The sequence below is a fragment of the Patagioenas fasciata genome, chromosome 2 (assembly GCF_037038585.1).
Source record: "Patagioenas fasciata isolate bPatFas1 chromosome 2, bPatFas1.hap1, whole genome shotgun sequence".
NCBI classification, from domain to species: Eukaryota; Metazoa; Chordata; class Aves; order Columbiformes; family Columbidae; genus Patagioenas; species Patagioenas fasciata.
In genome coordinates, this window is record NC_092521.1 from 126,507,010 (window position 1) to 126,532,527 (window position 25,518).

The window sequence follows — 25,518 nt, forward strand, 5'->3', positions numbered from 1 at the left end:
ATTTCCCCAGGATCTCATTCTGCTCATGCTCCAAGCAAACTGAAAATCAGTGAGCAGCAGTTAGAAGAGAACTGGGCTAGAGATAGAAAAGCTTTGCTGAGTGGTTCTTAAACTTCATTCCAAACATATTTAAAGGCTGTGTCAAAAGAAGTGAGACCAGCACACTGAGGGAGGTGATTCTCCCCCTCCACACCGCTCTTGTGAGACCCCACCTGGAGTACCACATCCAGTTCTGGGTTCCTCAGCAAAAGACAGACATGGACCTGTTGAAGCAAGTCCAGAGAAAGGCCATGAAGATGATCAGAGGGCTGGAACACCTCTCCTATGAAAACAGGCTGAGACAGTTGGGGTTGTTCAGCCTGCAGAAGGTTCAGGGGAGACCTTGTAGCAGCCTTCTGGTACCTAAAAGGGGCCTACGAGAAAGCTGGAGAGGGACTTTTTACAAGGACATGCAGCAATAGGACAAGAGGTAATGGCTTTAAACTGAAAGAGTGGAGATTTAGATTACATATAAAGATGAAATTCTTCACCATGAACGTGGTGAGGCACTGGAACAGGCTGCCCAGAGAAGCTGTGGATGCCCCATCCCTGGAAGTGTTCAAGGCCAGGCTGGATGGGCTTGAAGCAACCTGGTGTGGTGGAAGGTGTCTCTGCCCATGGCAGGAATTTGGAATCAAATGGTTTGGACTGGAAAGGGCCTTAAAGATCATTCTATGATTCAACTTCTCCTGAACAAAAATATGGCGAATTACAAGACTATAATTGCACCATATTTTAAAATATTTTGAACTATGACTTGAGTTTGAATTTCTCATAGGTCCTGTTAAAAGGACTTCTCTTGCTAAGCCCTTTTAGACATTTCTTTTAAATGACTCAAAAATTCAGTTGCTACCAACAATAAAGCACTTCAGCAGATGATGATACTGAAGATAGCACAAGTAAAATAATGCACATGGAGAAAAAAAGGGCAGAAATTACAATGTAACCATAGCATTGCAAAAGCTGAGAAAATAATAACAAAGTATATAAATGGGGAATGGGAATTAGTATTCCATGATAGTGCTGTTTCCAAAATGCAGCCTTTTCTTCTTCTTTTTTTCCCTTTCTTCTCTTCAACATTTGACCTGCATGTCAAGTAGAGGAGCATGCAGGGAGTGAGAGATAGCTGAAATGAGTATTTACACAGTATTAACTGTTATTTTCAAAGATGAAATAATTAGCCTTAAAATCTGACATTTCAGAAATGACAGGACAAATACTGCTGCTTAAAAATGTTTGACTAAGGTAAACCAATTCATGATTATTTTTATGAGCCCCAGAGTGGAGTTTGCAGAAACCACAGGTAGTTTGTATTATAGCTCATTCTTGAGTAAGACTTTTGGAAAAGTCTGCTTTGTATGAAATAAACAACTCTAATAAATGAAGACAAGCTGTCTATTTAAAGAAATACTTACTTTCATCATCAAATAAAATCCCTTGACTGAACATCAATCTTCCTTACAGAAATGTAAACTTTGAAAACTACATTCTACCTCAGTAATAGCTATAGGTTACCTGGCTACGGATAGCAAACACATTGTACCACAGTATCACAGTATGTTTGGGATTGGAAGGGACCTTGAAAGATCATCCAGTCCAATCCCCCTGCTGGAGCAGGAACGCCTAGGTGAGGTCACACAGGAACATGTCCAGGCGGGTTTTGAATGTATTCAGGGAAGGAGACTCCACAACCTCCCTGGGCAGCCTGTTCCAGTGCTCTGTCACCCTCACTGAGAAGAAGTTTTTTTCTCAAACTTAAGTGGAACCTCTTGTGTTTCAGCTTGATCCCATTACCCCTTGTCCTATCATTGTTTGCCACTGAGAAGAGCCTGGCTCCATCCTCATGGCACTCACCCTTTATATATTGATAAACATTAATAAGGTCATCCCTTAGTCTCCTCTTCTCCAAACCGAAGAGACCCAGTTCCCTCAGCCTTTCTTCATAAGGAAGATGCTCCACTCCCTTATTCATCTTTGTTGCCCTATGCTGGACTCACTCCAGCAATTCTTTATCCTTCTTGAACTGAGGGGCCCAGAACTGGACACAATGTTCCAGATGTGGTCTCACCAGGGCGGAATAGAGGGAAAGGAGGACCTCTCTCAATCTACTAACCATGCCCCTTGTAATAGACCCGAGGATGCCATTGGCCTTCTTGGTCACAAGGGCACAGTGCTGGCTCATGGTCATCCTGCTGTCCACCAGGACCCCCAGGTCACTTTCCCCCATGCTGTTCTCTAATAGGTCATTCCCCAATTTATACTAGAACCTGGGGTTGTTCCTACCCAGATGCAAGACTCTACACTTGCCCTTGTTATATTTCAGTAATTTTTTCCCTGCTCAACTCTCCAGCTTGTCCAGGTCTCGCTGGATGGCAGCAAAGCCTTCTGGCGTGTCAGCCACTCCTCCCAGCTTGGTGTCATCAGCAAACTTGCTGATAGTACACTCAATTCCCTCGTCTAAATTGTTAATGAATATACTGAATAATATTGGCCCCAGTACTGACCCCTGAGGCACTCCACTAGATACTGGCCTCCAACTGGACTCTGCACCATTGACTACCACTCTCTGGCTTCTCTCCTTAAGCCAGTTTGCAACCCACCTCACTACTCTGTTGTCTAGACCACACCTCCTCAATTTAGCTGTGAGGATGCTGTGGGAGGCTGTGTCAAAGGCTTTACTGAAGTCAAGGTAGACCACATCCACTGCTCTGCCATCATCCATCCACCTTGTTACATTCTCATAAAAGACTATGAGGGTGGGCAAGCATGACTTACCCTTGGCAAAGCCATGCTGACTGCCCCTAATAACACTCTTATCCTTGATATGCCTTGAGATGGCACCAAGGATAAGCTGTTCCATTACTTTCCCATTACTTTGACTATTTTTTAAATGGTGGGCATAATACCCAGGCACTAAAGAAAGTTATTAAGGCAGTATTATTACAGCAGACAGTTTGCAAGTTGGTTAGTGGAACAAAGTATATTCCCAACTATGCATATTTCTGTTTTCTGCCAAAGAGAGAGAGTATTTATAATAGAAAATCATAGCACATGCCACATACATCTATAATCAAAGGTTCATCTGCATTCCTGTTCCACAGCACAGTGATCATTTGCATCCTAGCATCTTCAGAAAAACTGTTTCTTCTATAATTGCTCTCTTTTATATGCTACAATCCTCAGGTTCTGCCACACACTGGAAATGGGAATTTAAACAGGGAAAAAGAAATGCTACAGATGTACAGGATAATGGAATAAATTTCACCTGTTGGAAAACAAGGAGCATTTCTTTTCTGGGTGAGAAAAGGCCAAATTTTCAAAGAGGATTCAGCCTAGGCTTGACATCTGGGCTATTACCAGCTTTTGCTAGTTGTAACACAATTTATGTACAAAGATCAGTACTTCTCTTGTGGGGAAAAAAAAAAAAAAAAAAAACAAAAAACAAACCAAAAATCTACTGCAGAGTTCAATTACCTATATGCATAACCATTTCCTACCATTTCTTTATGCCGGCAAACTTTCTGTGGATTACGTACACAAGGAGGAATCTTACTGGGAGTGCTGTGAATTTGCACAGCTTTTTATCTGTCACCTAAGGACCTGACTGTTCTCTCTGCAGGAAGCACTCAGTACCATTTATGCATATGGAAGTTCTTCTGCCTATAGTAAACCAAAAAGAAAAAGTATTTATTTCTTTTTTTATATATCAGTTCTTCTTTTCAAAAGTTTATACTCCTCACTCTCAATTCTTTCTTAACTTTCTTTTATTTTCACTTATGTCTTTTATCAACTTTCCAGTAAATATGTTCAGGAAACCTCTAGATAAGAGTGTGACAGATCCAGGAGAAATAAAAAATGCATAGCACCAAAGGCAAAAAAATACATGAAACAACATGAAAACTGCAGAGCAGTCAAACACTTTCTCTTTTCAAAGTTCCCGACAATCAGTTCTAACATACTTCCCATAAGTAATACTATCTCACAAACTGCATAGATAAGGCAAAAGCCTTATCATGTAATTAGACAAAATCTTGTGATGTTACAATGTGCACTAAATGTCCTATCTGACACCCAGTAAGTGTGTGGGAGACTTTCCATTTACTTCAAATGTTGCTGGACTAAACCCCAGATGTGTGGGCTCACTAATGAGCAACCCAGCTTGTGCCCATGAGCCAGGCAGAGGACATAGCTACAAGAAAACACAATCCTTACAGCTCATAATTGTTTAGATGCTGTAAAATGGAAAACCACAGGAATAATGAACTGGTAGAGACGCAGCCCCATGACACATTTGGTTTTTTTATGTATTCCACTAATCAAAATCTGTGACACATGACTGGAAGAGTAAAATACAACTCGAAAAAATTACGCTTAAATTTGCTATCTATAATGGATTGACAGCTCATTCACAACCTTGGCAGGAAAAGCCAGTCATTTACACCAGCGTGGAGACAGTACAGAGGGAGGCACACTTAGGGGCATGGTTCCACTGCCAGACAGGAGAAACCCAGCCATGGCCCTAAAGAATTCTCCACAAGCTAATTTAACTTACTAAGCAAATTAGATATAGACCTAACAGGAATTCTTTTCCCCAAAGTAACTTTAACCCTCGCACATCCACTAAGAAGTAGCAATCTAATGCTTTTTAAAAGCATCAGGTCTCGAAAATATTAAGTTGAATTACAAACTTTCAATTGGTACCTTGATTTACTTTGTGCTAAAATACAGCCAGCACACAACATTAGCTCTTTACTTCTTTATGGAGTACGCAATTACATGAAATACACATCAAACTAATCCAAATAGCTGGCCATTTAACTGTCTGTTTGGAGCAGTTGCACACTCTGTCATCCCGTGTGATCTAAAGCACAGAGTCAAGTCTGGCTGCTGTTTATAATTTAAGATAGGTAGCTCTGAACAACAGGGCCTTTCCCCCTCCTCTCTCCCAAGGAAGGGAAAGCTCTTAAAAGGTCAGGCACCAATGCAGTTTACTGAATAAAGCTCAAGTTTGAAGAATGTGCCTTCTAAAGTGATTTTACTACCTGGGATGTAATGAGTTTTACAGGCTCTCTTTGTTAAATTGCCCTGACAATTTCCATTTCCACTTGCTTCCATCATATTAACAAAAGCTAAAGTTCACAAGTAGTAAAATATTTCACTGTATTGAGTTGGGTCTCTAAAAAATAGATCACACACTTGACAAACATATAGGACATAACGTTTGGCATTCCATTTCATGTTTGGCTTGGCATGTCTCGTTTAGGGCAGGACAAGATGCCCTATCACAGTATCTCATTACTCATGGAAATAAAACACAGTTACACCAAGGACTTGACAAATCCTATTAGGTATGTCAGAAGGACAAGGATGTCCCAGTGAATTGGTGAGGGAAGGAAAAGGGAAATATTGGAGATGATCCACTGAACGGAAATGTACTTAACATCGTAAGACTCAAACATACAAAATCTGGGTAAATAGGTAAGAACCGAAACAGGAAATCCCTCACTGAAATGAGAAAAGGGAGCGAAAAAGCAAAGACAGGGTATTCTGCTTCTCATTAGAAGAGCACACACTCACCTCTGTTACTACCTTGTTGTGTATTTGCCTTTGCCTTTTACATCATACAGTCATTAGGAGATGGGATGGACCTTCTTCTGTCTTTGGTAAGTGTCCAGCACTCCTTGGAAGGTACTACAATCTAATGGACCAACAAATTATAACTCCCTCTTTTCCAATTCTGAAACCGTGCAGAAAATTTTGTATAGTTTGCAGAACACAGGAAAGAAAACTCCAGTGAATGTGATGCAAAGCAGAATTTGAACACTATCTTGCATTAATTCAAAGCAAAAACTTATAACACACAAGAAGCTCACCCATGCCTTCGTATTTTGATTTACAAATTTTGCTTCCCCAACGTTTTCCTACATTATTTTCCTGAAGTGCCAAAGCTGTGACTACCCTGTAAGATACACCAGCACTACACTGAGATTTACTGTGACTTCAATTTCAAGTGCAACCTGGTCCAACCAAGAGAAGAGCTGGGCCAAAAACTGTTTCTGTTAAGATGACCCACATTAAGTGAAACATACATACCAAATGGAGCATCTTGATCTATGTGAAACATACAACAGTAATCTGCAAACTCGCTGAGTGAGGGAGTCTGACATAGATCTTTAGGAAGCCCATTAACAGGCTACTGAGGCTCTTTGGAGGCAAAAAGATAAAAGGAAAACCAATGCTCTCAAAAGAATTTGAAAACAAAGAATTCAGAACTGCATTATCATCCAATCATTCTCATAAACATTAATAATGCTGAAGCAGGTTCAGATACAGTCAATACTTAACATAAAAAAGAAGTAGTACTTAAATAAATGCTGTACTCATCACTCATTGCTCCTCCTGAGGCCCAGAACACAGCAACTGGCTTGACAGTGGAGTAACCAGCTCTGATGTAAAAGATCTTTATTATATATACTTATCTGGCGGCACTGACTGAAGGTGGCAGACAGTATGTGAAAGGAAGATGAATGCATAATGGGAAGACGGTTCCCCAAATCCCAGGAGGAATAAAAACCTGTAGCGATTGAGGTAAATCAAAGCTGTATGAAAAGAAACGCTCAGCTCATTTAGATGTAAATATATCCAGACACCACTATGTACCACCTCTAAACAGCACAGCTCACCCAGTATTACTTCCATTGTACTGACAAATGCCTGTCTTCTCTATAATAATGTTCTCTTTGATGTACATGCTGTGGAAGAGTTAAGGCATATTTACATTCAATCAACAAAACTTCATCAGCAATGCAAAATGAACAAAGATCATATCCATAGCAGGCATCTGACCTTTTCATCTCTCTTTCCCTGAATGCACGTGTGTGAGGCAGGCAAGCATGCACACGAGCTGAAACGATAGGTAATGTCTGCAATCAACCTCTGGCCAAGGCACCTCGATATTTTCTCCTCTGGTAAGTATTTTGTTCACTGCAAGAACTGGACTTTAATTTGCATCATCTACAGAGCTATGCAGAGAGTCAGTGCTCAAGAAATGAAGGAGAACAGAAAATACATTCATTAAATAACTGCAACACCTTTTAATTTACATCACTTATTTACTAAAGTACTTATTTACTGATTCATGGCATTCAGCTAGGATGTGGCCTCCTTATCACAGACATCTACAATTAAACCTGTGCATATTGCAGAACTTTGGCCCAAGAACAGGCTATTGCTCATCAGTTGCATTTCAGAAACCATCTATACACGTGTTTTTCTCTGCAAATACATGCAGCAATTTGAGGGAGTTTATCCTTCAGTAAAGGAAGGATAAATCACCAATTTATTACTTCAAAATTATTTGTTGATGTGTCAGAACCTTTACAGGTTTTCACAGTTGGCCCCTGATCTGATCTGTTATTCACCATCTAGAAGCACCATCTTTATACTTAAAGTGAAAGGCAGAAGTTCCTAATGTTCTTGATGTTACTGTTCTAGCTTGAAAAACAGAGGACTTAGCAAACTAGAATGGTCTGACAGGGCACTAGATGGTCAGCTTTGGTTAACGAGGTTTCTTTATTTAAACTCTCCAGTCTGTAAGAAGCTACCAACCTCTAATTTGCAGCAAGCAGATTAATTGGGTGTTCCTGCTTCGTTAAGACTGATTCTGGAACCTCTAAACTGGCTAATGCAGTTGAAATATTTGCCTTAATGTACACTGCTTGTACAAATCAGATGCGATCCTCTTTCAAAAGTGGTTCTTGGAGAAACTGCTGGAACATTCTGAGGATTTAGGTCCAACAGGTCTGAGCTGAATCTCCTTTCAACCCTTTGGACCAGTGCGGGAGGAGACGGTTCCTGGATTCAGTGGGCCAAAGCTACAGACTGCTCCATCACTGACTGTGGCTGACAACTTTGAGAGCGGCCCAGAAGGCCAGACTCTTAGATTTTGGTTCCAGCTTGATGGGCCAAGCTGAACTCTGGGCATGATTCTGTTGTCTCAGCTTTGCCGTTAGGCTCCCAGCTATCGACAAGAGGCATGCAGGGCCCCCACTGACAGACATCAGAATTCTATGGAATGATTTAATACGGATATTTTCCTCTAGCTGCACTACTAAGGGTGAAAAATCAAAACAAGGCCTATATAAAAACAATGTTTGTTGTTTCTTTTTAAATAAATAAATAAAATGGTAGGTGGTTTTTTTTGTTTGTTTTGCTTTGGTTTTGGTTGGTTGGCTAGTTTTGGTTGGTTGGTTGTTTTTTGTTGGGGGGGGGACGACACACTTTTTTTTGTTTCCTAAGCAACATGTTAAGTAGGGGTCGTTACATTATTGATGACCGAGCACAGCAGTATCAAAGATTTGATGTTTTTTGGCCAAATACATACTGTCTTGGATTATTATTTTTTAAAAACAAAAATTAAGAACAAGTGCTAATGGAATTAAAATGAAAACATCAACAAAGGCATTTGTTTTTCACAAAACCCCAATATAATCCATTTCTGCTGCAAAAGAAGACAATAAGCACAGAGGAGACAGCAAAATATTTTACATACGTGGAATATCAGCTAGGGAAGAACTATGCCAAAATCATGAGACAATCCATCACAGCTTAAGACAAGAATTTGTATTCCAGTATTGCACGCTGAATGCATCTATTAACTCTGGGTCCAAAATATAGGTCTGTATTCTAAACCAGTAAGCTTCAGAACCACAAATCACTGCTATGTAGCTCTGAGCAGTTTTATTTTTAAGCATGATTAGAAGTGGTAGTACCAACAAGGCTGAGGGTCATCTGAATCATCCAAAATTCCAGATTTGCGCTTCTGCTGACAAAAATTGGGTTCTGTCTTAAAACAACTGAATTTGATTCCCTGAAAAAATATTTGTACACGGATCTGTCATTTGGATATTTATATTGGGACAGCAAGATTTCATAGTTGTCTAAAACAAATATTAGACACAAATACATCTCAATATTGTATCTCTCAAGAGTGCCAATTTGAATAGGGTACGTCATTCTCTTAGCAAATATGTTTTGCATGTCTCCAGCTTTTTCTCTACATAACTCTAACCAAAAAAATTCCAGACAATGAAAATCATGAACGGAGAAGTAGTAAAATACCCATTTGTTTCTTACATATCTATAACTCAGGCCTGCATTTCTCACCATTCTGTATTCATGTTAAAACTTAGCAGTGAAATATCTGCATAGATAATAGAAAGTTGGGGTGGGGGGGTGTGTTAAAAAATAATCTTAAAGGTAATAAAGACCTGCCAACCCCATGGAACCTAATCCTCATTTCTTAAAGCATTTGAGATTTTATCAGGGGTGAAGTAAATGTCCCTTAGAGCAAAACCATCAAGACTTAATATGTTAGAAACGCATCTACCCTCCACTGGCATTTTCTAATTTGCACTTTTCTTTATGAAATGCAGCGTTTTTAAAAGCATTTAAAGTTTAGAAACACATACATTTAACTTACTTTCTATATCTCCTATTTAGCTTACTATATTTTTGGCTAGAAATCAAGCTCTGGGACACTGGGCAAGACTTTTCTAGAATAACTCAAGATATTGAGGTGTCACATTTACAGTGTTAAACAGCAGCCAACCAGTTAATATAATCACTAAAGACAAGTCAAAGAACAGAACTTTAGCTGTGAACATTTGCAAACACTTGGAGAGTCATTTTAAAAATTGTGCTTAGAAAATACAACATCTGCATTTGACTCAACACCTGGTAAAACATTCAGAGATTTAACTTTAAGAGAGCAAATGAAATTTAACAGTTCAACATGCAAAATAATGCAGTTTATACACTTGCTAAAAAAGAGACTTTCTGCTGCAAACTCTAGGGTGCTCATCAGTTGACTAAAAGGTAGTTAAAAAAACATATTAAGCAAGGTACTGCCCAACTGAAAGATGGAACTACTGCACTGCAAAGACCCTTTCTGAAAAATAGTGTACACCTCTGCCCAACCACATTCATGAAAGATAGATTGGAAGTGGAAAAGGTATAGAAAACAGCTATTGATCAGTGGAATATCACAAGAAGAATTGGGCTCTCCTAGAAATGCCACTTAACTTTGCCCGCCTTGTGCAATATCCAGATGCAAGCCAGCTTGGATTCAAAATTCACATAACCGAAATAGGATGGTGATAAGTGTGTAGGTATACTTAAAAATAATGCAATTTATTTACAGTAGCAAAAGGAAGGATGCAAATGGGCTATCATTCTGCATTACAAGTGCTTCACTTGCATGGGAACAAAGGGGGATGTCGCAGGAGGAAAATAATTTCTGAAAGCAAAGTTCACTATGAAAAATTTCCAAAATATTTAATGAAAGACTGACACAGAAGGGGTTACCAAAGAAATACCAGCAAACAGGCAATAAATAGTATTTACAGGTATCATTCAATACCTGATCTGATCTACAGACTGTTAGGACCAAGTGATTTGAGAGGGCTGTGTTTTGTAAGGTTTCCATCATAGTATAAAATGTTTCAGGTCTCAGCTTTGACAAATTCAAAAGAACTCTGCGGAAAGAAACAGAGAGACCTTTAGTAGATTCCAGTATAAAGGATAAGGTACTAGATGATGCTCCCAAGAGGAAAGTGCCTAAGTTGCTATTTTGTCAGACCGTGTCCTTTAGATAAGCCTGCACCAGCCTTCCCAGATGTCTTGCGATCAAAGAGAGCCAGTACAATAGTCACTCACAGGAGTGCAGAGCGGTACCCTGGTAACTAATCTGATCGCTGACTGACATAAAATGTCCAGCCTCTTCAACATACTTCTGAAAGCCAATCTGGAAATTACTTATATGCTTGAGAGAAATGAAGAGCATGCAACAGTGCAACAACACAAGATAAAACTCTTTATGTGGACTTCAAGCAAAGCAAAGCAGAGTCTGTATCCATCACTCCTTTTTAACACAGAAAGCCTGGGCTCAAGAACAATTAGAAGACTAATCACACAAAAGAGAGTCATTATGCATTTCAGCTAATGAAATTTTTATTCTGAAAGGGAAATATTTCCATTACCATAGGCCTAGCAACATCAGGACAGAAGTCAAAGCAGTGAGACCCCCATGACAGCCAGATTTACACCTGGTTTGGATCAGTTCTAGATCCTTTACCAAACCCATTGTTTTACCATGTGAAACGTGCCGTAGAGTAAAAAGACAGTCTGATGCGAACTACATCACACTACCAGCAGTAGGTGACCTTTCACTGATGAACAGCTTTTAAGCAAGGGAAAATAATTTTTGGACGTTAAGACGCCACAAAGACCCTCCCTGCATTGACTCCACATGCTGCTTTACGCTGCGTCGCTATAATAAAGCAACACAGCCATATAAATGATAGACCTGGTTTTCCATAACAAGCTATAATTGGAGTCGGTGACTAGGAAAATGTTTAGATAAATGGTGGGATTGTAACCTTTTATGCAAAATGGAAAAATAAGTTATGGAAATATTTGGGAAACCCTGAGGCTGTGTAGCTTTACTTCAAGCCATAGGCACAGTTAAAGCAGACAGTAAATCACTAAATCTCATCTCAGACTTTACAATTTTGTTGCTGTTTTGGTTTTTGCCAGTTTTTGCTGACAGATGGAAAAAATACTGGCTGAATGTGACCGAGATTTAATTTACCTCCGACTTCCTTCCTATTTCTACTAAAAAACACACAGCATTTTATTCCCAGTGCTTAGAATTACTCATAAATAGTCACACTCCAGCAGTACGTGCTACAAAAAACCATTGCAATACTTCTCACTGCTCCTGAGAATTGCATTACATTATAAAATTTTCACAAGAATCTTTCTAAATGATCATCTATAAATGTGTGCATACATTTATATAAATATAGTTACTTGAATACTTATCAGCTATGCATGCACATACTACAACCCCGTATGTCCATACACAGAGAGACAGAACTGGGATGCTGCACTGAAACAGCGTTGTATATTAACTGAGTGGGAGAGTAAAGTGTCAAAAGTACCTTTGAATATGGGGAAGTCTTTCTTCAAGGTGTCTTCTCTTTCTTGACCTGTCTCTCAGCTGCATTTAAGAACCAAGAATGACTTAACTGCACAAAGAAATGACGTCTGAGGCACAGACTTCAGTGACAACTCTTGGAAAGATACATCCACTTGTTCTGAGCAGTTCAAAGTCAAGCTTTCCAGCACCAAGCCTTAACTATCCCAACTCCAAAGTTTTCTGACTTCAAAAATGAAAACATCTCATATTTCCTTTCTTTGCTTTTTCTTTTTGCCTTTTGAATGCTGACAGAAATATCAAGATGCAGATGAGCGACAAGTGGTAATTATTGAACACACTGCACTTTGTTACTTTCTGGCATCCAGGTAAGCAACATTATATCCATTCTAACGTGGGAAAAATATACCTCCTATCAAATATTATAAAAATCCATTCTAATTTCCTGTTCACGCAGGGAAGTTTCAACTTTTCCAATGACAAAAATGCATTTACAGCTGCTATCATGAAAGTTTTCATTGTCTTCAGAGTTTTCAAGACAGCAAAACTAGGAGGTGCAGTAAGTGACTGTTGTACCTTCATTACTGCTGTGTAAGGGGTCTCTTTGGTAGATGTAAACCTCCCAGAGGTCCCCAAAATATGCTCTTGTAGAGGTTTATTGGGTATCAAACACAGAGTCCTTTTGCCTACACATCCCTAGGAGCTAGGGCTCCCTAGGATCTCCCATGTGTCCACCAGTTTGGACTACGGCTCATAAAAGCATCATTTTCCTCTGTAAGCACTAGAGGAAGCAGAACGACATTAATACATGTCTGTCCTAAATAAGGATTCATCTGCACAGCATGAGATCTGTTGTAGTTCTTCCTCCTCTTAGATATGAAGGCACATGCTGCAGCATTGTTGGCAACATCATGCCCAACCAGTGAGCCCAACGTAAAACGCACAGGGGTACTTCCAGCAGCCCCTGGCCAAAGCAGTGTCCTCAATTCTGCCCACTGACTTGGCCACTGATCCACTGGTGATATTAGTTTCAGGTATTGTTCAGCAATATGACAGACACTAATCTGATCCTAGATTTAAGGAAAGCTGAGATCAAACAATCTCAGAATTCAAGAAAGGCATTTTTAATGCCTTAATTATGCACAGATATGGGGGGTTTGAGGGTGTATTTCCTTTTGACACAACATTGGAAATATGTGCTCATACCTGGGGTTGCACTTTTTTCACTTGCTGTTTTAAAAAGAATAGTTCTGTTACTTTTTCTTTTTTAACACTTCACTTATTTCTGGGGTACATTTTTCTAAAGCAGACAGTTCTTATTTAAAAAAATTGATCTTCCTAGGTTTAATCACATATGTGCATTTATCCTTGTATAAAATGATGTACGCCTCACAAAATATCTGACATCAGCCAAATGTACCCTTCCTCCATGTGTCCATTTTCACATTTCCCAGGCTGCAGCACCACGCAGAATTAGCAAGGCTCATGTCCAGCATATTGATATTATATAAAATGAGCCTTTAAGCTTCCTGTCAGCTGTGCTCTCCTGTTACAAATACACTTTACCATGCTTCATGTTCATTACTTAGCAACTGCTCCTTGCTTCTAAGAACCACATCCTTATTTACGCATGCACATCCTGGCACATCTTTCTTGAAAGTGGAAAAAGAATGGGGATTAAGGGAAGCTATGATTGCATTTTACAAAATCATAAGTGGCATGAAAAGGATTCATAGGGAATTAGAGCCTTCTGTCTCTTCAATATAAGAATTAGCAGGCAATCAATGAAATCAACACTGCAGGTCTAGAGCAGGCAAAGGAGATGGGACTTCAAAGAACATATAGCTACACTGAAAATGGATGTTGTGCTGCCAAAATGTTAAAGGTAACAAAGGCAGGATAAATTCTTTATTTGGGGGTGGGGAGGTGGTTCTACAGAAGGTTATTCAATATAAGCTCAGGAAACCCCAAACTGCAAATTGCTGGAGACCAGCAGAGTACTCTAGGGAAGTATCCTCAGATGTTTGCCTGGTTCTTGTGCTCCTCTGTTGGCAAGTGCTATAACGCACTATCAGAAAGAGAACCTGATGTCAGGGGCATCTTTGTTCTGGCTCGATACAGCCAGTTTTACATTCTTACATTGCATACATTTATTTTCATGACATCAAAGTTAGTCTAACATGATTGTAAAGAAAATTCAACCCTTCATATCATTATAACCTCCCCTTTCTGAGCAGAAATATATAAAAGGAAAGTCCAACAACTAAAAAATTCAGCAAGCTGCCATCATGACTCAGTTTGTTGCATGTATCATGAGAAGAGCCTAATCTGATAATTTTATACAACAGGAAAATAGAGGGTTTTTTCCAGTGACAAAAATTATCATTCATTAGTGAACAAAATTGCATCTAAAACTAAATTTATTTAGATTACAGCCAAACCACTCAGACACGTTGGTTGAATGAGAGACATTCATTAATAAGGAAATAACAAGCAGAATATTCACTAATACAGTAACATTTAGCTATTCAGAGGGGGATGCATATTTGCACAGGGAATATCTATGCGTATTACTAGTAAATTTGTGTTTGCTGGCAGAATATGCACCTGTGTATTTCCAGGATGATGAGCTGTTACACAGACACTCACATCAACTCAAGAGAAACGCTACTGAAGTTTGCACACCTGCTTTCCAAATCTCACAACATAATCTGGAAGTGACCTGATTTTCACACAAACTGCATCACTTTGTTGAATCTGTGTCTTAGTCCAGACTAAGTGGTTCCCCAAAAAGCATGCAAACGTCCTCCCACTGGTGGTCATGTGAATCACCTCCTCCTCCTCCCAAGGAAGCACGCTAGGTACCACGATACTTTTTGTTTCTCACCTTACAAAAGCATCGTTCTCATGCTGAGCTACAGAAGAACATGATTAAATGATATGCCACCGAAAGAAAGGCTATGTCCATTTTCTGCCACAGTAATATTTTCTAAAACCACAAGTTTTTGATCATTTCAGAGAGCACTGGGTTTTTCCTGGTGAGTAAAGATGAGCTTACTGAATTTAGAACATAGTTTCTCTCAGTCTGAGCTGCAGATTCCCAAGCTGCATAGTTGTGGTCGGATAACGCCTCCATGGGACGTTTGGAGTTTCCTGAGTATGGAGGGAAAAGAGAATGAATCTGACTCCAGTGTTTAACTCATTTGCAGGACTCAGATTTCCTGTTCTGGAAACATAAAGGGTTTGCAATGAGCGCGTAAGAGCTTCCAAGATGTATAGCTACGTGAGTGCTAAAGATAGGGAGCCCCATTCTTCTCTCTGGCTTAAATTGCCAAAGCTCTGTGGATTTCAGCTGTATTATTACCAATTCAAATGTGTTCCAAGTCAGAGGAAAGTCAAGAACAATGTGTATTTATGAAAAAAGGCCAATTCTTGTTTGGCTGAAGTTCATAACCCGAAAAGAACCCAGTAATTCCACTATTCTCCAGCTTAAAAATTGGCTACTTCTTTCACTTATCTGCATCTGTTCTGTGGTGCAGGGCATTAGTCGCATGGAGGTGGGTATATTTACTGAATAATTATAGTATATTACATTGCAATTTTCAAAGACAGAGGACTTTTAATCTTAGATGAAGTTACAGCATGAAAAAAAATCAAGTCAATCTAGAAACTAAAGGAGTCCTTGAAAAGGGAAGTAAAATAACACGGCAAGGTCTACTTGAGGTGACAGCTAGAGAATAAACATGATTGTGTGTGCTGAAAGATTTTCTAGGCTAACTTAGTGGTTGAGAAAGGTGCTGAGCTAAGATTTTGGGAAGAAATGAACACAGCACTGACCTAATTCCCCTCAATTAATCAACAGTAAGGTCCCGTTCACTTCTAGAGAGTAGAATTATGCTAAGTTAAGCACTTCTGAAAACCTCCAAAGCAATTTTTGTGTATAAATTTGGCAGGTGTGATACAAGCACTGCCGATGCAAACCCCCTTTCATACTGACCTACATGTCTCTAGGAGCAATGCACTCACGAGTGAAAGGACACCTGGATTTTAATATCCCCGAGATTACTTGATGTTCTTTCAAGAATGGCTTCAACTAATGCATTCTATGTTGGCTTGTGAATGTGCATCTAAAAGCAGGAACAGGATCATAAACTCATTTCACACTGGTGACGATATAGCTCTCAGAAAGAAGCATGAAATTTTCCAGGCTAGATGAGACTATGAAGTCTTTCCATTAATGTCATGTATCTTCGCTATCACCCCAATCCATCACTGTTTTCACAAAGCTGCTCACTGCTTTAATCTTGATTGTCTAGGAAGCTCATTAGACACAGTCATCTGCTACTGCAGATTTTCTGAAATTTAAAGTTAGCACTTTGCTATAGCACATCTGCGATTTGAATCCTGAATTTAGACAACGTCTCATATGGAGAACAAAAAAAACCCAACAACAACAAGAACACACAGACACACACAGAAAAAAAACAAAAAAAAAACCACACACACAAAAAAACCCCACACAAACTTGCAGGGTTTGAAAGGCATATCTTTTTAAGGAATTCTGTGATGAAATCTGAAACAAAATTCAGCATCCCTTCAATGTTTTTACTTTATCACTCATTATCCTGTAAGGAATGGAAAAATATCCTGTATTTACCAAACGTGCACTTAAGCGTCAGCTCCAGCTGCGAAGCTATGATTCCCCATTACAAGAGTGAAAGATAGTTTAGGCAAAGTAACAACACAGACAATCAGGTGAGAGAGGATGAGGAGGGCAAGGCTTTGATAAGTAGCACTATATGAAACTTGGGGCTTGTGGTCGTTGCTTTTGCAGGACTCCTTTTGCATGGTTGACTAAGCAAAAGAAATCAGAGGAGAGAGGCGCTGGCACCTGTAATTTCCAAATCTAAACCAAGCCACCTTTTACTCCCTCCAAGCTATAGTTTTTCACTGTCATTTAATTCAAGACTGTTATCAATTCAGATCGGTATCAGTCAGTCGGTACGTATCGTGCATAAACCCAGGGAGAAATAGTTCACATTTTAGGAAGATAAGAGGAGTATTCACAGCAGAGTGTTCTGCACACACACGCTCAGTTGTGCCAAACGTCTCTGACAAGTGGTGGAGCAGCAGCCCACGCCTGGCTGGGCAATTCATTCCGAAACAACGTGGAAGGTGGCCAGCATCAGCACAGCCCAGTTCGCAGCTTCTCCTACATTTCTGAGCATGCTGGGTTTCCAGAGTCACCAGCTACTGCTCTAGCAGCAAAAGAACAAAATCTTGTATAGAGCCAATACCAATATTTGACTTGAGAGAACAGTTTGCTGGGGGAAGGATCAAGAATGGGATTAAAACGAAGCCCCACAATTTCAATATTCAACTCTAAAAAATCCTAGCATCCTGTTTTGGTATCAAAAGGCAAGTTAAGTCTGTCAATAAGGCTGTTATCCATTAATATTGTCCAAAAATGCAAACATCCAGTATCCCCAAGTTTTGTTAGCTAAAATTTGCAGACAAATTAAGAAACCACTTGTGGGGTTCAGTGTATCAGATATTCAGTGTATAGTCCATTTTTATTAAATATGTTCATTATTTTTTAAACTTCAAAACACAGAGAAAATTTTCCATGAAAAAATTTTCCATGAAAAACCTAGATTAAAAAAAATTAGGAAGAAGGGATTTCACTGAAGACTTTCTGTTCTCTGCAGTTTCAATTTTAAGGAACAGCCCATTAGAGTATTGGTGTATGACAGAGGAAAAAAAGATGAAGTAATTTTTAAAAAAAGAGAGAAAATGAAGCTGAAAAATGAACAGGTAGAATAGACTTATTTGGTCAGCTGACTCAAAGCAGTTCCTGAAACGTATGCAAAAGCCTTGAAGATAAATAAGATTCTTCTGTTGGATTAACCTTATCCTTGGTGAAAACCTGTCTATTTAACTACAGAGCAACTGACTCTCTGCTCCTCTTTGGAAGCTCTTATGCTTGGCTCTCTTCTGTGGCAAACAGCTCCCTTTAATGTTTCACGTAGGTGATGGTTACTCCCTGTATTTATGCTACTGCATGATGGAAAGATGAGCAAATTATCGCACAAGAAGCAAAATCCCATTCTGTAATTCCCTTGTCAAGCAAAACACATCAGAGCCTGTTGGCACGGTCCTTTTTCAGGATCAGCATCTCCAGCATACCCTCTGCATGGAAATTACTGCAGCAGAGTAGTCAAGAAATGTTCCTTGGACTTAGAAGTAGTATTTAATTAGCATTGGCAGTTGTCTATGTCCACATTTCTCACACAGGTGCTGAGGATGTCTAAATGCATATACATACAAAAGGAAAACGCACAGAAGACACGTATCATCAAATACATTTTTTAATCCTTATGAATGCCCTGGAATATCAGCAGGATTGAAAACATTTCCTTAGTGAATGTGTTTGTTTCAACACTCTCGATGGGCTGCTAGGTACTAAAGAAGCTGTTACATACTCTCTGCAAGTACCCATCTTTGCTTGAACCTCCACTTTTTTCCACCTTACAGGAGACTAGAAAATGGAAATAAAAGATGGTAGAGAGGACCCCAAAATGTCTGTGAAGATACAAACTGATTGTACAGTCCACCAGTTTCAGGCTGACACAAGTTTAGACCCTTAAATTTATTTCCACAACAGATTTCTATTGATTCTTCAGGTAGTTTAGACTCCTCAGCATCATTAAAAGCTTACATAGAAAACAGATTAAAAAGTGTCCTCATGAATATGTAATTCTGCGTGAAGGACTATAGTAAATCCCAAGAATAGATGTGGGTACAGATTTTATTAGAACACTGATATGTTTTTCATGTGTACTAGCTTCCTTGCCTACTTGTCTAAGCCAACTCCCATATTACTAAGATTCTCCTTATTAATTTTCCATGTTCTGTCTATAATGTTTTTCTAGAAAACGCAGGAAAGGAGCAGATGGAAAAACCCAAACTGATATATAAACCACGCACATAAGCATTGTCTTTTCTATGTCATGTTTATGCAGTCCGTAGCACAAAGAGACAAATCAATAACTCCTGTGAGGTTATCCAGTGGCATATTAGTTGTGTCGTTTTGCTGGTTTTAGCTGGAAAACAAAACCAAAAAAACACCTGGACCCTCTGAGCCTGGAGGAGCAGGCACTACAAACACACAAACAAACATGCACATCTGAGCTATTTCCAAAGGTGAGTGGGAAGCACATAGTAAATCAAGCCAGGCCAGCTGAGAAACTGTCACTCAGCAACTCCACAACATTAATTCTTCCCAAAAAATGAACTGGTTAATAAGCACTTTTGAAAATGACAGACAACTTAAATGAACTTCATTGGACACGGGACAGCGGCAGCAGTGAAAACTTCTGCTTTGGGTACTTGTGTGAGGGAAATGCTGATGAACCAAAGTGACAACACACATGAGTATAAGAGCCTCACACAGACCTCACCTGGGTGGGAGGCTCTGAGGGTCCTTGTCCTACCAAGTGGGCAGCTATCCATGGGCCCATTAGAGCTCATCTCTCAGCTGCCACCACTATCACTTCAGACATAATTCTGCTGTTCCTCTCCCTCCGCCAAAATCTCTCCTGACTACTTCACTGAACAGCATCCAAGAGCAAAGAGGGGGAAACAAAAAAAAAAAAAAAAAGAGAGAGAGATTCAAACATGCTTAACGATGTTTTTTCCCTACTTAGGGTTATGGGGTATAGTAGCCTTGACAGAACAAGTTTTCCAACTGTGATGGGACTTGGAGCATTGATCCACCAGATTTTAACCTTCTTCCAGAGGCAGCACTCCGAAACAAAATCAGCCAAAAAGGTGTCCAAATGCTATAAAAATGAGGGAGGTGGCTGTATTAAGCATTGATAAAATGAATAAATTTTACTCAAGTATCCATGAGATACTTCTGCTAGCCAACATGGGTGGGGGTTCAGTTCTGCTTGTTGTTTTTCAAAGACGACTCCTGGATTTCTGTGAGAAAAATTATATTGTGTTAAAACTGAGAAAGAACAACTCTTTCCGAGCAAGATTTCTCTCCAGGAAAACATCACAGACTATACTAAGACTTCAGCACACTTTCTTTCACTACTGGAGAATGCCAGCATATAACAAAAGATGGCAAATGCCTCTTTCACCTTTATTTAAAAGCATCCATGACTGGACTGAGATTTTTGACACTTGCTGAACACAGGTTACAGGGTTTTCCTGGGCATCTACCCATGGCAGTTTCTCTGCTTTGTAATACAGAATACAAGATGTAGGACACTAACTGTTGTTTTTTTAAAGGTATGGCATGTAAAAAAGTTTAGGGAATTTCTTCACACACTTTTATTTCATTTGATAGCCACATTCCCTGGTAATTAATGCAATTCTTGAAACAAAACTGCTCTGGATAAGTTTCCAGAAGTAGAAGCTATGTTCTTCTTCTACCTCTTTCTTCAAACCTCTTCTGAGCCCCCACTGTTAATTCAGACACTGGCAGGTAATGTTGTCTTTCAGTCCTGTTATGCAACTTGGCTTCCACCATGTGCAAGAACTAACATGTTTCTCCAGACAGATTTTCTTTCCCAGGCTCCTGCCTTCTCAGCAATGTGAGGTACTTTATGTAGAGTCGTCTCAATTTCCTTTGAATTCCCGTTTTTTTTAAATACTTTGATTTTTTTCAGAGATAGGAAAAGTCAGTTGTGTATTTATCTTGAACTATCAAACGCATTAAAAAGAACCTGTCTGGAATTCCAGGCACCGTGGCTAAATAATAAAAATACAGTCAGCCTTATGCAAACAAACCTGTACACACCAGGCGCCTCAAAATCATGCAGGGTAAAAGAAATACTCCCACCACAGATCCCCTAGAAAACAAATCTCAGTGGCTGGTACAGCCCTTCCCACTCTGAAAGCATCAGACTTCGCTTTTAGCCCTCAAACAACTGGACGATCCAAAACACAGCAGTTTAAGTCACCTCCTGTTTTGGTATTTTCATGCAGGCAAGTGCTGAAATTGTTCATTGTTCTGAATCATGAGAATACCCAACATACATTTATATTTCAATCCTAGCTTTAAATCTCTAATTTTAAATCTACAACTTTACCAATTCATGTAGTTAGAGACTCACTCCTCTCTAGAAATGGTTATTTGAGATCAACCAGTAGGACAAAACAAATCTCCTGCCTTTGGTTTCTTTTTCGCAGCTTGACTAATGCATCAAATTGCATATATTTTAGCATGGAGATGCAGTGTATCTGAGAAATACAACAGCACAGTCCTTAGTAGGTGATCACATTCTTCAGCTTACCATCTTTTACCCATTTGAAGCAAATATTTTTTTATCGCCACATGTCAATAAAAACTAAGAGCCAATAAAACAGCACAGCTTGCATTGTGGGGCACTATTAAACAGAAATACACGGATCACATCCCGTTACTTTAAGGCACAGTGAGAGTAATTCAGCAAAAGAACCTCGTTTACCATCAAGGGTTTTCTTTTTCTTAAAGTTTTTACTATGATATTGCTGAAAGACACAGGTTTAAATCATCTGCATTCCTTTAAATATTTTTACTGTATGAGATTCCAGGCTGGATTCGTTTTTGCAGAGACTAAATAAGGCAATATTCAGGGCTTTTTGTGATACTAGGGCATTTTGAAAGGACAAAGCAGCAGCTATTTTTGCTGGCTGACACAGTCTAGAGCCCAAAGACACATGATTATGCCTTCAGAAAGGCAACAGCTGGAGCACGTGACGGTCATTTACCATAACCCCTGTCTCCCTGTCAGCCCCTTTGCTTGGGGACAAAGGACAAATCCAGAACTGCAGTTATCCGAGCTCATTGCACTTGCTATGAGACGTGCAGCATGGCACCCGCAGCCTCTCTGAACAACAGACGCCGGTCACCTCCAGACAACCTCCAGCAACTATTCTTTCAGCAACCTGCTACATTTCCCTTTACATTCTCAAAAATAAAAATGCAGGAGAAGCCAAACCGAGGCAGATCAAACAGACTTTCCTTATGTTCAGTCAATCACTCCTTCAGACAAGCCCACCAGGCTCATCAGAAAAGAATAACCATTCCAAAGCAAAATAACCAAATGAAGACAACTCTAAAGCAAAGGCTGCTCTTTCACACTGCAGGCAGCATAAAGGCAAATCCAACCACTCTACCACTCCAGAGTTCTCCATCTTACAAACCTCTTCAGAGAGAGGGGCAGAGAGAGAGTACCAGAGCAGAACCCATCGCATGAGACACGGCTCTCGAGAACACAGGCAAACCATAAGGTGAACGAGTTGCTGGAGCCAAAGGACAAAAGAAATATTAGAATAAGCAATCCACAACCTTAAGAAAAACAGGAATAAAACAAACTCTTAGAAATTTAACTGAGGACCTCAAATAATCCTGTAATAAAAAGGTTGCTCTTACCTTTGCCATCTGCGCCTGCACGCCATTTGCTTTGAGAGATGCTACCGCTTTCTGTGCTGCTGCCGGACTGTCAAAATCTACAAAACCGTAACCTGAAACATAAACAGATAAACAGACATTTTCATTACTATCCATGTGTATGTGCCCAGATAAAGATTTTATTTTCATAAAGAAGGAAACCCTTTCCATTCTCTCAAAGTTTTCCAGTAGCGCTGCCATCACCACCAGCCACCATACCTCTGTTTCTCACACCTTTCCTCCTGAAACTAGTGAGGTTTAAGGAAATGCCATGACCCGAAGCTTCAAAATGCAGGAAGATTTGCAGCAGAGGGGGAGAGAAGACAACACTTTCACCAGTTTCAACAGACAAAAGGTCCCTGGCAGCAGGAGGACACATTCTCCTGGGGCTCTGGTGCTCTGGAGTCCTGTCCCATCTCTTCCATAAGACGAGGCAGAAGTACAGCCCTCCCTGGGATACAAAGCTACAGCTTTCAAGTGCTGGTTTCATGAGAAAAACAACACCCTTTCCCTCAAACTCATATGAGGATGAGGCTTCAGAAGAGGAGTAGTGGGTCTCTGCAGCAGGCTGGGGCCATCTGTGTAGGGGCAGGGAGCAACAGGCTTTCAGCAGGTGGGAGCAATTAAGGGAGAAATTGCAACCTGTGCTCTCCAAGTGACTGCCAGAGAGCTCGAGAAGATGGTAAGATAACACAGTCACAGCCTGGTTAAACCACATCCCTTTCATCTCACTGTCCTCTCTGCTGGAACAAGGGCCAGGTCCCTACCGGGAACTGCTTCAGGGTATCATCTGAACAGCAGCTTAGTGAGGTTAGATCTCAGGGATTGGCAAGGGATAATTATCTGCTTTTAAGTGGCTTTCCTACTCCCGGTATTTGCATTAGTTTAGATTATTAATCAGACAGTCACTTCCTATCTTCTCCACTCTCCATTTTTTCTTCCTTTAACCCACATGACTGGTATGTTCAAGCAAGACCAGTGCTGTTAAACCTCTACTGGATATCAACAACTCTGGAAGTATTTTTATTTTCCTAAAGATACAAAGGACAGCAAAGAGGACAAGAAAGGGACTTTACACAGCACTGAGCTACCTTTGATCTTCAACAGCATTCAAATGCCTTGCTCATAAAGGTTTCAACAGAGCTAGAAAGATTCTAAAATCTTGCCAAGCACCTATTTAGGCAGCTGCATATATTTCACAATCTATCCAGAGAATCCTCTGAAAACCCCAGCCTATATCTTATTAAGGAATTACAGTGCAGGTAGGCACATGCTGCTTGGACAAGTTGTGGCCAAGGGGCCACCTCTTTGGCATCTCCTCGGGAAGCTGCACGGACGAAACTGAACTGCCTGAAAGCTTTAATAATATTAGCACAAGCATATTTATAGCATAGCAGCTCCTTTGCAGACATCTCCATTTACTAGGTCAATACACATCATACGGGAGGCAACCACGGATATGCTTTCCTGCCACATCCATTTTTGTTTCTTTTGCCAGCCCTTTTTCCTGCTCCTGGGAGGCCTCATGGCCTTCCTCTCTGCATCAAATCTGGGTATAAGAGTGATTGCCTGTGATCCCCTTGCCCCACAAGTTATAAACACCTCTTTATTTTTATTCTGGTGTATATGCATTACTTGATGCAGAGGTTAGTCCAATGATGAAAGAATTTTGTGCACACGGACTTTTTTTCTTAGTTTAAATCGCATTCGCAAAGTTTTAAGAAAATGAAAAAGATATCAGAAAAAAAAGAAACAACCAAAATGGTTAAAGAAACTGCTAACTTCCCTAAAGAGTATGAAAAGCACTGTTTTGATAACAAAGTCAAAATCTGAACCTTTTCTTCTTATTTATTTTTGGGTTTGGGTGATTTTTTTTTGGTAGGGCATTACTACAAATTGAGGGAAAGCCTAGAATAACTACACTGCAACAGCAGATCTAATGAATGTGACCATGAAGAAGTGCACTGGAGTTTGGTCAGCTTGGGGAGGCGAGGGGTGTTTTACCTGCTCAGATTTCCCCTTTGGATTTTCCCTTTTTATTGCTACTAAGCACTCCATTTTTAAATCAGCTTGTTTTACATCACAACTTGCTTTACAGTGTTATCCAAGCTCTCTCTTCACTGCAGGGCAGCAGTGAGGCTGATACTGCTTTGAAACAAAAAACATGCTATGAGAGAGCAAGAGTCCTCCCTGGATTTCTCCAGTGCCTTTGCCCTTTGGGAGAGCAGCTCCTGGGAGGAACGACAAGATACAATCAGATGCAGCTTCCATCTTGCTAGATGAGAGATGCTGACAAGAAGACAGAGCTGCCAAGTGGGGAAACCTGAAACGCCTTGGGAAGTCACGGGATGCTTTGGATCAAACACAGAGTAAATCATTATTTTTTAGGATAGCAAGGTGGTCATCTTAGGAGATTAAGTTTCTTTTTGTTTCTCACCATTTTCATGCCCAAAAAACAGGAAGTGAAAGTGCAAAAATAATTTTAATAGTGGCATTTAAAACAGCTAATAGAGTTAGATTTTTGATATTTACCATCAGTGTACAGTGCAGGACTGATGTATGCAGTAATAGAAGGGAAATTATTTAATATGACTTTCTAGATGGCATGTTAAGTATTCACATCTAAGTCAGCATTGCTAGTAAAAATAAACCAGAACATGCAAGAGTATCTGCTGTAGTACTATAGAAATCAAGTATATCTAACATAGTGAATTATTGAAGATTAACATAATTCCATAAAATTTAATGCCATTGATATCTTCTAAGGATTTATTCAATGGGCTCAAGTGGCTATACATCCACAGCAGAGATCCAGTGAGAGTCTTGAAACAAAAAAAACCTTTCATCTTTAGCTGCCCATTATGCATTCCAGTATTACTACTCCCAGCCTCACTGCAAAGCTGCTCCTTTTCTTTCCCTCAAGTTCATTTTCATTCCAAGTATCTTTTTCTGGCCTTCCCCCCTCCCAATACATCTCTCCACCACACACAGAACATCAGGACAAAATCACTCCATGGCTAAAAACCCATCCAAAGAA

General features: G+C 39.9%; 1 protein-coding gene across 9 annotated transcripts in view; it reads right to left on the reverse strand.

Moving 5' to 3' along the window:
* The window catches only part of RBMS3 (RNA binding motif single stranded interacting protein 3), a 718,223-nt gene that overhangs the window by 243,471 nt on the left and 449,234 nt on the right, over positions 1-25,518 (reverse strand). For all 9 annotated transcript variants that reach the window (XM_065830560.2, XM_071804926.1, XM_071804927.1 and 6 more), the window contains one exon: positions 22,464-22,555. In XM_065830560.2, the coding sequence (XP_065686632.1) occupies positions 22,464-22,555 (92 nt within the window). The remainder of the gene's footprint in view (positions 1-22,463; positions 22,556-25,518) is intronic.